Here is a 15846-nt window from a genome sequence, read left to right as displayed (position 1 = left end):
GCATCCAGATGTCGTCTAACAGATTGATTATTCGCCATTTCTCGCTGAAGCAGCAACTCTGTGTGATTTTAACTGCTATACGGCGTGCAATCTCTTTGCCAGAAATACTGATCTTACACCGACAACATGCTTTATACTACTCAGACACTCCCCCATTACGTCTGCCTGCATATCTGCGCATGTGCTACCGTACATCACCTTACTTAATCTCCTGATTGGTCTTTCTGTCCGCTCTGCCTCTTCGTTCAGCTGATATGCTAATTTTTTGACTTAGTCCTTAATTTTTGCACACCAGTGTATATAAAACCATGTTATAGAGCAAGGTAAACTGAGGTGTGCTTTGTTAGTCAGAGTTACAGTCTAATATTAAAAAATTTGAGAAGCATAAGCAGTGATAGGCCCTGCATTGATGTTGTCAAAGTGACTGATATTATTATGCCAACCACTCCTAAGTCCTACTTTACCTCAAATTAATTTATATTTTGTTTTCTGATTCTTTGAGCTGAAATGTTCTAATACTAATGTATTCATATTTAAGTTAAGTGTAGTAACTTTGTGTATAGACTCATCTATATTTTCCTTTAACTACCAGCTTTAGCCAGCTTCGCCAGTTCCAGTTTAAAATTATGATTTTCCATTTTTACTACTTGTATGGACAACATGTGGTAGTGTATGTGGGGATAGGTCAGGGAGATTACTCGACTAATGAGTATGACAGAGCTGTATTTTCTGCAACCTTCTTCACACTATAAAGCACAGTCTGCTTTGTAGATCTAATAATATAAATGAAAGTAAAGGTAGAAAACATACACACAAGTGCTAAAGATTTAAAAAAAAAAAAAAAAAAAAAAATTAAAAACACCATGTTTTGTGCTAAAGTATTTTGTATGAGCTCATTTTTTAATCTCACAAAGATCCACATTTAAATGTTAAAAGTATTTTGTATTGCAATCTTTTAGTCTCTTAAAAAATTTTTTTTGGCATTTTGATAACATACAGTTCATTTTAAAATTTTGTTTGATTAGTTCGATATGAATTATGAAATTTATTATTTTTTACTTTTGTCCTAAAGTTTGGCAACCTTGTTTAAAACTTACATTTTGTTAGCATTAAACATTTTAACTAGAGTAAATTTGCGTGGATATTTTTTCTGTTAAATGCAATTCTGCAATATGATTGAAGTAATTATGATGTAGTAAAATATAAAATCATAAGATTTTACATGCATGTATGCTTGTTTCTTTTATTTGAAAAGTAGCTTTAAACTAGAGATGGTAATTCTTCCATACTTATCATTAAACATCAAGCTATAAGTTTCAATATAATTCTTAGCTTAGTACTTATTTTTTTAAATCCTATTATCACCTTTTTATTAACTTTAGATTTCCCTCCCTCTTCCTTTTTAATGTAGGTTAATTTTTTGTTTTTGTTTTTAAGCATGTTACATTTTGTTTTTCTTTAATTGTTTGGTCTTTGAATGAGTAAGATTGATATGATTGAAATGTATGATACATTATATGACCAAAAATATTGGGACACTCAAAAATTCACATTTTTAAGGATTTCTCAAGAAATAAAAGATCAATTGCTTTGTAACTTTTGTCATGTAAAAGGTATGCTTCTCAACTGTCCTTTTCCAATAAAAGTTTCATTATTCTTGCGTTTTGGGGATCAGTAACAAATTGAGGAAACCAAAAATTGTTTTTGATCATCATTAATCCTAAAGAGCTGGGAATAAGCTGTAAATTTCAGAAATTAGTTAGCTGACTATGTAGAATAATTTTACATATTTTTGAGCAAGGTTCACTGATATTCACAAATATATGAGCATTTCTTTCAAAACTGAATTTTATTTAAAGGTTTTTGGCTCATAACATGCAGAGTTTTCCATCAAAGTTTACCAAATTTTTAGAAACCTTGATAGCATACAAAACAATCATTATATTAAAATTTGAAGTTAAAATAATGAAAGTTTGATAAAATATGGACATTTAAAGCAATTAATTCCTCACTGAGCATGCACAAAAGATAACAATTTACAACTCTCACAATCTAAAACCCAGCTAGTTTCTTCAACTCATAATAAAATTCCAGTTCAATATCTTAAAAATTCAGAAAGTTATCAGTGATCTAAATAGTCGAATTTCAACAATTCTTGGATAGGCGACGAACCGTGAGGGGTCGTTTTGAAATAATCTGTTTTTATCATGAATCACACAGAACGACTGCAAGCAAATGTTGTAAACTTGCGAACAACCCCTCACAACTTTTCGCCTATCCGAGAATTTTTTAAAATTCGGCTCATTAACTTTCTGAATTTTTATGATACTGATCTGGAATTTTATAACGAGTTGAAGAATCTAGTTGGGTCTTAGATTGTCAAAGTTATAAGTTGCTATCTCTCGCGCATATGCAGTGAGAAATTGCTTTAAATGTCCATATTTTATCAAATTTTCATCATTAAAACTTCAAATTTTAGTATGATTCTTCTTGTATGCTGTCAAGGTTTCTAAGAGTTTGGTAAGCTTTGATGGAAAACTTTGCGTATTATGCGCCAAAAACCTTCTAATAAAATTCCCAGTTTTGAAAAGAATGCTCATATTTTCGTGAATATCGGTGATACTTGCTTAAAAAGATGTAAAATAATTCTACATAGTCAATTAATTTCTGAAATTTACAGCTTATTCTCAGCTTTTTAAGCTTTATAATGATTGAAAACCATTTTTGTTTTCTTCAATTTGTTACTGATCCCCTAAAGGTAAGAGTAATGTACAGTCGACTCCTGCTAACGTGATTCAACTTACGCGAAATGGCTATGACGCGAATTTTTTTCCGAGTAACGAATTTTAGAGCTAACGCGAATTCCTCGTCCACAATCAGGGGCGGCAAATAGGGGGAGTGAGAGGGGGCGGTTGCACCCCCAAATTTTTTACTAAGAATAATTTTTAAAAAATGGCTGAATTCAATTTAGATAACTTAGAAAATTATTTGCTTGCATTTTAAGAACAGAAAAAACAGAAGGAGAATAATTGTTTGCCTTAACTAAAGAAGTAATCTCTTCATATGGGTTAAATATTTCAAAATTGTGTATTCTATGTTACGCTGGTGCATCTTCTATGAGATGCCCGTACAGTGTTTAGACTGCGCAATTTCTTTGCGTAAACTCCATGTCATTTTACATAAATTTTTATGCTCATATTATAACTTAATGTTTAGCTAATAAGTGTTCATTGATTCCTTGTACTAGAAACATATTTTAGCAACTCAATGCATTATATGCTTTCTTAGAAACTCTTTGTAAAGGTATGCTCTTTATGAAAAACATCCCACATTGAAAAATACTTTCATATCAACAAATATATCTTGAGGCTCTTTACTTGACAATCTCTAAGTGACACACGATGGTATTCAAAAGTTATAAAAGCTCCATAGAAGAATTACTGGAAATTGACCTTTTCAATGATAGAAAATCTGATGTCATTTTAATATGTGTGACTTTGTTTGAATTATTGTTTACTTTATTTATACTGCGGAGCGTTTTTTGAACAATGCTACACTCTATCACAAAAATTTCAATCTGCTAACCTTAATTCTTGGATTGACATTTGAAACTCTTAGTAATTTTCACACTAATGCATGCTTGAGCCCTTGAACAAAGTGTAAAACTTTGTGACAGAACTTTCCATAACAGTTTTTACTGTATGCCAATGTAGAAGAGGTGACAAAACCACATGAAGTTTTAGTCAAAATATTAAATCGCTATTTTAAATAAAATGATCAATTCAGCTTCTCAAGAAATTGAGACAGGATTTGATGAGATATATTTATCATTGGTCTGTTCAATATTATGTAAATCGGTCATAGAAAGGGGAAAAAAAAATATTACGCTTACTTATAGTAAGTGAAATTTGAGGGAAGAAGAATTGTTTTGTGAATTGCTTCCATTGTTTTTTGACTATTTCAATCAGGTCAGTAATTTTATAGTAGATAACATTTGTGTCTCAACTTCAAAATTGCTTTATTGTTCTTAAAATTAAAACCATTTTATCATCCTTTCCTGTTAACCAATATACCGTACTGAGAAAATTCATGTTCAAAAAACTCAACCCCCCCAAACGAAATGCTGAAATGCCGCCCCTGTCCACAATAGGAAATTTTTTTGGAAGGAAGAATCGACTTAGTTATTGGCTACTAAATATTGATTTCATGACTGTTATTACATCCTCTTAGCATCACTGACAGCGAAAGTTCTCACATCAAACTAGTTTCATTGCGTTGTTAGTGCATCAAATAACCACTCAGTATTTTTCATTTATTCATTCTAAATATTAAAGTTGATGAAATGTAATGGCACGTTAGTATGGTGTTTTATCTAAACACCAAAAAAAAAAAAAAAAATTAAGATTCTTGATATGCTTGAACAACTACAAAACGTGGTCGGTAGCACGACAAAAAGTATATGATTGAATCTTCCATACGTACAATTAAAAGTCAAAACAAAAAGATATCTGTAAAAGTTCAGGAGTTAGTTCCAATATTAAAGCTTGCAGTGTCTAAGCAAAGTAAATAGTATGAAAATGGTAGCTGCTCTTGTATTATAGATTAAAGAGATCAGGAAGAGAGGCTGTTGATAAGGCCAAATAGAAAAGTTATTAAAGAAAAGGCGAAGCAACCATATTGAAAAATGTGTTCGATAAAAATAACGATCTGATTATGGAGCATAAACCATCGTTTTATCTCATGAATATTATTACTGTATCTACTCTACACAGTACTGTTATAGTGCAGCATTTTATTATTACTACTTACTGTGTGTTCCATGTTTGTCTTTCCTTCCCATCGGTCATTTATTTTGTACATCTTTAGTATTTTAAGTTGAATAAAATGGCTTTTTTTATCTTTTAAATACAGTAAAAGATCTGTTCTTTATGTAAGAAACTAATATAAAGTTGAGGAATGCTTGAAAGCAGTTTGAGGGGTGTTTACAAATGTCTAAGAAAATTTGATACGTTCCTAAAAAATTTGAAAAATATACATTTTTCCACAACATGAAATTTTGACTTACACGAGGAGTCTTGGAACGCATCCCTCGAGTAAGTCGGGACTCGACTATAACTTTTATTGGAAAATGACAACTGAAACATATCTTTTACGTGAATAAAGTTACAAAGCAAATAACCTTTTATTTCTTGAGAAATCCTTAAAAATATGAATTTTTGAAAGTGTCCCAGTACTTTTAATCATATAGTGTATATCAATCATAATTATTGTGCTTGGATTGAATAACCAAAATACAGAGTTAAAAGAAAAAGTTAGTTCCCACACTCCACCCATGTCAATGTTTTCAAATTTTGTTGAAGAAAAATATATAAAATGATTATTTTGTAGGTGTGAAAATATAACAAATTTAAGTGTTGCCAATTTTCATAAATAGATATCAATTGATTTAGAATTAGATAAAATGTCTTTTTAAAATATATTAAGTTCAAATACTTAAGAAATTAGCTTTAGAATCATACTAATTTCAAAATATAAATTGATAAGTTTTTTTTTTTTACTATAAGCACAAATAGTCTTGATTTCTAACTTCATAACCTTTCTTATTATTTTACAACTTTTTTTTTCTTTCTGTAAAACCCATTAGCCAATGAAGGCATTTAAAATCAATACCTCATAATAGATTTCAATACTTTTTGATTCAAAATTTCAAATTCTGACTGTATTTTATCATTTGCATTTTGTTTTGCATTTAAATGATTTTATAATTATTTCCCCCTTTTCTTAAGGAAATGAAAAGTTCTAGTAACGTTCTTTTATCTGCAATTATAGTTATTTTTTTAGAGAAAAAAATGAAAGGTGCAAAGGCTAAAAATCAAGACCTAAGTATGAAAGCTCAGCAAGAGATGCACGGCACATTGCCATCTATAGTGTGCCCTGAAGGCAACACCCCTCTAATGTTTGCTTGTGCTGCTGGGCATGAAGATATTGTGAAAGTGTTACTTGATGCTGGATCGCACATTGAAGATCACAATGAGAATGGGCACACACCACTCATGGAAGCAGCTAGTGCGGGTCACGTTGGAGTAGCTAAACTTCTAGTAGAAAGAGGTGCCAGCATCAATACCCATTCAAACGAATTTAAAGAAAGTGCTCTTACTTTGGCCTGCTACAAAGGTTTGCATCTCTCCCTTTAGATATTCTGATATTCTCTGTCTCTCTTTCGGTATATTAGAACGAATAAGTTGTGCTGTTATTCATACCAAGCTTGTGTAATTTGAAATATACACCTATGCTCATTTAATTTGCAACTTACTGCATGATTTGTATAATATTTTGTTCAGTGTTTTCCTGTGTAATGTTTCTTGAATATCAAATTTGCTTTGTATGTATCAATTTATTAACTAAGTAGCATGATTTTTTAACCATATTACCACTAAAACCACGTATTGCTATACGATTATTCAGAATTGTTTATCCAGCTCTTTAACTATTCGTTTGCAGAATTGCTGTGATTAGAAAAGGAAAGAAGAGTTTTTAAGCTAATTATGTATAAATTAATAAACAAACGGCATTATCAGAAATTTTCATTAGCTAGAGGAACATGTTGGGGGGAAAAAAAGAAAAATCATGGTCACAAGAATTTTTTTCAAATATGATATGTTTTCATATCCCTAGCTTCAAGATGTTAATAGGAATGAACAATTAAAGTTTTATGTTTAAAGCCAAACAATAAGTCAATAGGAAATTATAATAATATTTCGTCGGTTTGGAGGAAAAACTCACATTAGATTAATTTCTGTAAGTGTGGGAAAAAAAGTAAATTACAGAAAAAAAAACTCTGGGCAATTTTTTGTTGCAGTATTTTATTTTTAATGTTCAAGTTTTGTTTTAAGTCTGCATTATTGTGATTTTGAATTAATCATCCCAGCTTAATTTGTTATTTGAATTTTTGCACTTAATGACTTTTAAAATGCACTTAGAGAGTTTTTCCTCTAAACTGATGATTTAGACTTATTAGAATTGGTTGCAATTTTTTTCTTAGCATGCATTCTGCAGCAGTAATAACAAGACACTATGCTATAGTTAGAGGAAAAAAATGGTAAATTGTGAGAAGATATTTAGCATGGATAATTTAACAGATTTATGGGGAAAGTAAAAAAGAGCTTTTGTGCTTTTAAAGTAATATAAAAAATAATTTGAAGAATGCAATAGTTCATGGCTGTCAATTTTTATGATTTTTCCATACAAGGTGCAAATTTGCATTTCATAAAACTTTTGTATGATCACATATTAATTTATGCAAAATTTTGAAAAAAGATTATCTTGCAGTTTGTAGACCAAAAATTACTTTGTGAAAAAAAAAAATGATTGAAATAAAAGGTGTAGTAAAAATCAAATTTTCCTGTTCTGACTGTGCAGTAGGGTTGTTCGAAAAAAACTTTTTTCCTTTTTCAAAATGCTATACTGCGGAAAACTTGCCTATGGGGTAGGTAAGTAAAATGCACATTAAACAAAGAAAAAAAATAGTCCCCAGCTAGCGCATTGTGCTTGAAATTTCGATTTTTTTCGAAAATCAAGTCATTTTACAATTTTTTCGCGGTACTCAGCCAGTAATATTTGAGACTGCTATAGTGAAAATCCTTCAATAAAATTGTTAGAAAACATGAAAAAAATGTAAACTGGTCAAAAGCTTTCAATTTGCGGTAATGCAAAAGGATTCTAAAATTGGTAAATTATTGCATTCAAGGTGATACTAACGCCTAAAAGAAAGGTGTAGTAAAGTATGCTGAGTGTTGTGTTAAACGAATATTACTTTATTTACTTCACAGTACAACTAATTGTAATAGAATGACCTTTTAATGATGAAAATAAAAGAACAAATTAATGTTCACTTTTTATTATAATAACATTATTACTAGAAATACAAAAAAAAAAAAAAGAAAAACAGAAAGAAAAGAACTAACTGCATTGCAAAAAGTTACCAGAAGGTATCGTTTAAACGTGATAAAGAGAAACATTTAAAAAGAAAGTTGAAGAATCTAAGATAAAAGCACTACTTCTGTTTGATATTGCCTCATGTAAGTTGAAAATGACATACTCCTTTAATAAGATTTCTTTATTTTGAAACACACAAGCATGTAAGAGTTGAGAATGAAAGATGCTAACATTTTATGATCATCTGGTTTCCACACTTACAGAGTCCCTAAATTCTGTTGGTTGTTGTTGGCCATGGTTAGTGGGAAAAAGGACCTGGTTCATGAACCGATAAGTCCACAGGGCAACTATTTGAATTTATAGCAGAACTAATGTCTAGCAGGCACCGTTAATCTTTGCTTAAAGTATTGGAATCAATATATGATAATTGGAATCTGTGTCTTCAAAATAAACAATTTTAAAATCCTTTATTGGAAGCTTATCTCACTTACTAAGCTGGGTGCCTATCGGCCCACTAAATGACTTGGCCCCGGTCGTTTTATCATCTAGAGATTGCAATTAAATGCCGGAATGATAGCTCCTTGAAGTGTAAAGCTCCCCACTGCAGAGCTCTTTTAACTTATACTTCAGTCTCTATCCCGTGATAGTAATGGTACAGTCATATCTCAATACATCAAGTTCGTCCAAATAAAAACCACATTTTATGGCTCTTCGAAAATCTTTTGGTTGGCATACATAATTAAAAGGGCATTAATCTTCTTTCCATCAAAATATAATTGTTTTTTGGATTGCGTTCTTCTATGCTTTGTTTATGAAGTTCTTTAAATCTAGATTTTTTTTCCCTCTTCTAATTTTCGTTTTCTCAACAACATGGGAGGGGTCTTCAATTAGTTACGAAATCAACATCTTTCTTGTGAGAACAGTAGCCGCTGCAAGGTCCGAAATTAAGAAGCGATAACTTGATAATATAGTACTTTCCAGTTTAATACGCATCTATCAAAGTGACTTAGCTCCAGCGTCCGGCTCAGATTCTTGATAATTTTAATCTATTTCAGTGTCAACTTCTTCGCACGAACTAATTTTTCTTTAACATCAATATTTCTGGTTTAGCCTTTTCCTACATTTCTTTGAAAATACATGAATTTCAGCTGAAGGGCAGCGATTTTTTTCGTGAACATTAAAGTAAACATTAATTTATTGTTTTATTTTCTTCATTAAAAGACCATTCTATTGTAATTAATTGTACCGTGAAGTAAATAAAGTAATAGACGCTTAACACAATATTCAGCATGCTCTACTATACCCTTCTTTTAGGTGTTAGTATGTACCTTAAATGCAATAATTGACCAATTTTAGAATCTTTCCCGCTAACGCAAATTGAAAGCTTTCGACCAGTTTACATTTTTTTCGTGTTTTCTAACTATTTTATTGAAGGATTTACACTATAGCAGTTTCAAATATTATTGGCTGAGTACTGTGAAAAAAATTGTAAAATGACTTTATTTTCAAAAAAAAAAAAATCGAAATTTCTCGTACAATGCGCTAGCTGGGTTTTTTTTTTTTGTTTAATGTGCATTTTACTTACCTACCCAATAGGCAAGTTTTCCCCAGTATGGCGTTTTGAAAAAGGATAAAAAGTTTTTTTTGACACCCCCCCCTACTGTGCAGCAGTCTTGTATTTCCTTTTCTTGTTTTTTGGTGTTGATGCATATGAAGCAGCGCTCAGCAATTGTAAGTCATTATTCTTTGCAAAGTGTATCTGTTGCAAACTATTTCATGCTCTCCTTGTCACTTTCACTCCGTCCTTGTTAGCTGGCTTTAGCATTGTTTGTTACGAGCCAGCAGTTCTTTGTCATTTTCCTCAACCATGGCTGCATTTGCTATTGTTTTATTTTGCACATGTTTATTTCACTATCAATTTCTTACTTGTATATTTCAAAAGATTTTTTAAATATCTTTCAATAACAGTAAAATAGTAATTTAATGCTTTTGCTCTTTTAAAAGCTTTGTTTAGTTATGTACACTCATATTTTATATTAATGTTATGCGTTATAAGTAAGATTTAATTAATATAAGTATGGTGTCAACTCTGAATTTATCAATTTTGCAATTAAACTGTAAGTCCTTTTTTGGCAAGATTGAAATTTATTAATTTGAAGAAAGTGCTTCATTTTATAGTAAAGTCTGGGTAAAAAACTTTAAGGCCAGTAACTTTTTTGAAAAAAAAAAAGGACTTATCTTTAACTGAGAATCAAAACATATTTTGAGAAAAATTGTTACCTTAAATACATGTAAAAAAGAGAAAAAAAAATCATTTGTTATTATTTCATTATCAGAAAATATTATAAATCTTCATTTGAGCCTGAGTAAATTCTTGAAGGCCTGCATAGGAAAAAGCACAGGGGAAAAAATTAGAAACATTTAGAAGCTTGTACAGGTTCCACTCCTTCGAAAAACTTCAAATATTCTTGTTTTCAAGATAAAACAAGTTTTTGACAAAGTTCGGAATCTGTTTTATAGCATTCATCTCTGGTAGTTGATTTCAGCTCTATTGATGAAGTAAATGGTCTCACATTTGCATAAACTCGTCTTGCTAAGGTCGCCCAGTAAGATCCCGATTGGTTTGAGATCTGGATATTTAGCTGGCCGTTTCAAAGTTTCAAACACTTTGAAACGGCCAGCTAAATCTCCAGTACAAGCCAGCTAAATCTCCAGTCCAATACTTTCAAAGTACTTGAAACCAATTTTTCGTACTGTAACTCGAACAGATAGATGCATTTTCTAGCTGATATTTCTAATTTTTTCTAGCAATAAACTCAGTATTTGGTAAAACATGACTTGCGAGAGCATTTTTATACGCTTGGGAATTCATTTTACCTGAAACAAATGCAACTGAACCCATACAATTGTAAGCAAAGCACCCCCAAGTTATGACAGAGCCTCCACCTAATTGGCACTTGGAAAATATTGCTGTTATTTTTCGTAAATCATGCCAATAGTACTTCCATCCGTGTGGTCCATTCAAATTCTACTTCTTTTCTTTAGAAAAAAATTATTTGTATCCTTTGGTTAACGTACGTTATGACTTTCTGGCTTAAGTTCAAACACTCTGTTATGTGCCTATTCAATAACTGAGGCTCAGCCAGTTTTGCTGTATAAATAAAATTTTCACACCTTCTAATTGTGGTCTTTTGACAAACATTTAAGCCTGTCATATGAATAAGTTTCCCGGTTGAGTACTTTCCAGTTGATGTAAGTTTGCAAATTCTTCTTTCATCACTTGAGGACAAAGCTCTAGGTCTTCCACTGGTGTTCTTTTTACAATAATTGTCTTTCAACCTTAAAAAATTATTGACTACAGTCTTTGATCTTCCTGTTCTTTTCGCAATAGTAGAGCTACTCATTCCTGTTGAAGAAAAAGCTTTAGTCTGCCCCCTTTTACGTTCAGTTAACAGGGTTCGTACGCTCCGGGAATTCCGGGAAAACCGGGAATTGTCAGGGAAAATGACACTGTCAAAAATGTCAGGGAAAAGTCAGGGAGTTTTAAAATTTTGTCCTCCAAAAATTTTTTTTCCATTTCTTTTCCCAAGGAATTAACTACCATGAGATCTAGTCTTCGTTTTTATTGTGATTTCACGAAAAAAATTGTAAATTTTTATCTAAACCGACGCTGGCACTTAAAAACTGCGATCCAGAAATGAACGTTTTTTTTTTTTTTTTTTTTTTTTTCACAACGAAAAATGCGCCAAAAGATCGAAGATTTTCTTACATGGAGTCAGTGAGGGGAACGCATTTCTTTCTACTGCCTAAAGTTTTAGATGGGTTGCCACAACATTCTATTCGGTTCAGGATTCGTACGCTCCGGGAAAACTTGGAATTATCATGGAAAATGACATAGTCAAAAATGTCAGGGAATTTTCCAAATGTGTCCCCAAAATTTTTCTTTCCCCAATTTTTTCCCAGGGAATTTGGTTTTATGAGATCTAATCTTCATTTTTATCGATGTATTTAAAAAAAATTGTAACAATTTTAAAGCAATGAAAAAAGTGGTGACCCAAAAAATCTTCAGCAGCCGCCATTTTTGGCTCTCAGTAGTTCCCAAGGGAAAAAAAATCAGGTGAACAGCAATTATGTACAAACTCAAAAGGAGAGAAGACAATTTACTGCTTCGGAAGCACAACCTGTAGATGGGAAGATCGATCGGGGAAAATAGTTTTTTTTTTTTTTTTTTTTTGATCGGAAAATCATTTCAGCTACGTGTGAAACGCAGTCGCCATCTTTGGTCATTCACAAGATAGATGTAGATACGATCCTAAAATGCCTAAGTTTCTAAAAACAAAGCAGAATTGGATGTTTTCTTTAGTTGAAAACTGATGAAAATAACAAAAAATGGTCTACAAATTGTTTTTCTATTGTTATTTAAAATAATTTTCTTGAGAAATAAAAAATTTTGTTCTTAAAACTTAATCTTATCCTCACTGCCTCGGACGCAAATGTGATAAAAACTTTTCAATGAATTGTAGTTTCATGAAGATTAATTATTTTTTAATTGTCTTCATGCGACAAATTAAAAAAGTTATTTCTTATTTTTGGGCATAGCCGCCATATTTGGTCATTCCCAAGATGGAAGTACACAAGACTTTTTAAGTGCCTAAGTTCCCGAAAACGGCATTGGATGTTAATTGCAATGCAAACTATTGAAAACAACACAAATTGTGCCTTTTTTTTCCGGATAATTTGTAATTATTTTCTGGAAAAATGCAAAATTTAATCTTTATAACATTTTTTTTGTTTTAATTGATTTAGAATCTTATGTGCTAAATACTGACTATTTTGCTTTTATTGTATCCTTTTAAGGATTATTAATTATTTATTACTACTTTTATACTGCAAATCCAAAAATCTACATATTATTTTAAATTTTTCTCTTTGTCGCCATATTTGATCGTTTGCACAATGGAAATAGACTTAAACTTCCAGAAACAGAATTGGATGTTTATATCAATGAGTAACATTGAAAATAACATTAAAATGTGCAAAAAGTTGTGAATTTTTGAAAATTAACTAATACTTTCTGGAAAAGAAAATTTGAAATTTTAATGTAAGCATCCTTTAATATGTGAAGAAAAAAAAAGATTATTGGCATTGGCCTATGATCGGCGGATGTTGATTTTTGTTACTATGCATTACATGGTATGCCAATTGATGCAACAAGTTAACCATATTTATACTAAAATTTAGCTTTGCATTTTGCTCAATATGTTTTGTGTAACCTACTTATAAGAAAATAAAAAGTATTGTAAACCAAAAGCGGATGCTAAAAGGTTGCTGCAGGACTACAGCAAAACGCTATAATATTACGCGTGACATCAAAAAGACCCTAAAATAAGTTGAAAGTACTCTGTTTTCAACAAATAGTAAACAAATTAAAACAATTTTGAACAAAATGTTTAAAAAAAACTTAAAATTTGGACAGAGAAAACAAAGGAAAAAAATCTAAGTTTTTTTTTTAAATCTAAGGGGAGAAGTTTCAGTTCTTCTGCATTGCTACTTTAAACAATTTTAATTATTTTGAAAATATTACTATTTAAACTTAAATTTTTAATGAAGCGAGTAACCTGGAATTTTCTAAAAAACAACCTGGAAAACCTGGAAAAGTCAGGGAACTTTTTTTAACCAAAAGTGTATGAACCCTGGTTAACTTCATACCTTTCAGCATCTTTACAAAGAGAGCCAAAACTTCAAAGAAATTAATGAAAAAAAATACAGGTTGAAGGGTTTCTACATTCTTATTAACTCCTGTGATATTTATTCTAGTATATGTACATTTAGTTCTTAAGAAATACTGGTGACCTTCAAGTTGTTACCCAGGCTGAAATACTAACTTTGAATATACAACTTTTTTCTGGTAGTTGAATACTTCCCAAAACCGGTCTATTGCATTATTTCTTACAAATGAACATTAATAATTCAATAATAAAATTCTTTCAATTTCATTTTCCTGTTTTCCCAAATTTTTTTTACTGGGCTTGAAATGTTTTTACTCAGCCCGTATGTTTTAAATGTTACTTGTGGTCTTAGAGATTTTCTTCTTCATTTGTACTTGATATCTTTGTAGAAGCAACCTTTTTAAATACTTTTCATTTTCATATTCTGCAAAAAGAAAAAAAAAACTATTGTGCTATTTTTATTGCACAGAAAGTTTACTGAACCTCATGCTTCAAGGTTTAGCAAGTAAAATTCGAGCACACATTATTGGTGGTATCTTTATCAAGAAATTTGATATCCTCTTTTGAACAAATAAGTGGTTTGAACATAGCAGAAGTGAATGATTATTTTAAAAAACTGCTTCAGCTTTTGGGATTCCTCAAAATGTAGTTATAATCATCGTGACATCTTAAATGCTTCGAGACTTCTTTATTATTATTTTTTCTGCACAGTACCAGAGTAGTTGTTGAAGTTGCCTTGAACTGTCTTATCTCTTTCTTGTCTTATTTAGTTTTACTTCCTTTTACATAGTAAAGGAAGTATTGTATTCGCAAAAAAGTTTACACTAAAGTATTTTTTTCATATAATTCTCAGACCGAAAAACCATTATCATTTGCACTACTGGTTTAAAAAAAGTTTGAAGTAATTCTGCCATCTCAAAACACATTGGGTATGAAGTAGGCAGTTCAGCTTGAAAATTTTCACAATTGTCATTATCATCATCACTTTCATTATTTTTTTTAAAAATCAGCTTTAGCTTGAACTTCCACTACCATATCCTTAGTAGTAGGTGAAGTGATAACTTCAGCATCAATCTTTTTGTTTTAATGCTTATCAGGTTCGCTAGTGATGTAGTTCATGAAGTTTTGTATAAAATTAAATTTATTTCAATTGTATTTTGTTACTTTTGAGACATACAGTAAACTTACGATTATCCGCGGAATAGAGTGGCACGGTAATCGCAGATAAGCAAAACCTCGGATAATCCAAATAATAGGTAAAAACTATACTTAGTATATGCAGTAAATAAGAAATATAAATGACACTCACACATTCATTCAAATTATAACTAAAAATATTGCTACATTGCATCTACTAACATTGAATATAAAAAATAGATGTAAAATCTAAAAGCAAGCAACAATACAATCACAAGTTTCAAAAAAAAATGTGAAAGGACCCGCAGATAATCCGACCGTTGATAGTCGGGAGTTTACTGTACATATAAAATTGAAGATGCTTATACTTTGTAGATACTAAGTATGACCTTTTTTTGATAACTTTTAGTAGTTTAAAAATAATTATTAGTATGCTAAATGGTTATCAAAGCACAAAAACAAACATAGATAATTGTTTTTTTAGTGATTTTTATTCAAAATATGGAAGGTAAACAAAATAATAGATGAAATGGTATATTACCATTTGTTGATAAAAAGTGCTGTTATATATTTAATTGGCTGCATGTTATAGAAAATTAGGGTTGGTCATTTTGCCTGTAAATTAGTATTTTGGCCAGGAAAGTGCCAAAACCCCGAAAAACCTTGTAAAAACAGGAAAATTGGCAGGGTTTTAAAAATACACAAAATAAGAATATGATTTTGTGCATTATCCATTTGAGGCTTAAAACAGACAATTGATGATTAAGGGGTTACATTACCTCAAAAATTATCAAACAATCAAATTCTTTTTATTTCCTTTTATAAAAAAAGAAATATTGTATTCGCGAAAAAGTTTTCACTCAAAAATCAACCTTAATTTCAATTTTGCTCACCCCCAAATGAATGTTGAGTTTTTTTTTTTTCAAACTCGACCACATGTGGATAAGTACCCAAGAACGTATCGACACACAAACTATCCATTTTGACGATTCCTGAGTTAATTACAACGAGTTTTCTTGTGACGTCTGCATGTACGAATGTATGT

The 15846-nt window shown here is 30.8% G+C and overlaps 1 protein-coding gene across 1 annotated transcript in view; it reads left to right on the top strand.

Annotated features, from left to right (window-relative positions):
• Nucleotides 1-15846, top strand: part of LOC129220511 (ankyrin repeat domain-containing protein 17-like) — a 159884-nt gene that overhangs the window by 39576 nt on the left and 104462 nt on the right. Inside the window, exon 7 of the mRNA XM_054854939.1 lies at nt 5842-6174. Coding sequence (XP_054710914.1) covers nt 5842-6174 — 333 coding nt within the window. The remainder of the gene's footprint in view (nt 1-5841; nt 6175-15846) is intronic.

The sequence above is a fragment of the Uloborus diversus genome, chromosome 4 (genome assembly GCF_026930045.1).
Source record: "Uloborus diversus isolate 005 chromosome 4, Udiv.v.3.1, whole genome shotgun sequence".
Taxonomy (NCBI): domain Eukaryota; kingdom Metazoa; phylum Arthropoda; class Arachnida; order Araneae; family Uloboridae; genus Uloborus; species Uloborus diversus.
Note: the sequence above shows the minus strand (reverse complement) of the source record. Positions and strands in the feature narration are given on the sequence as shown.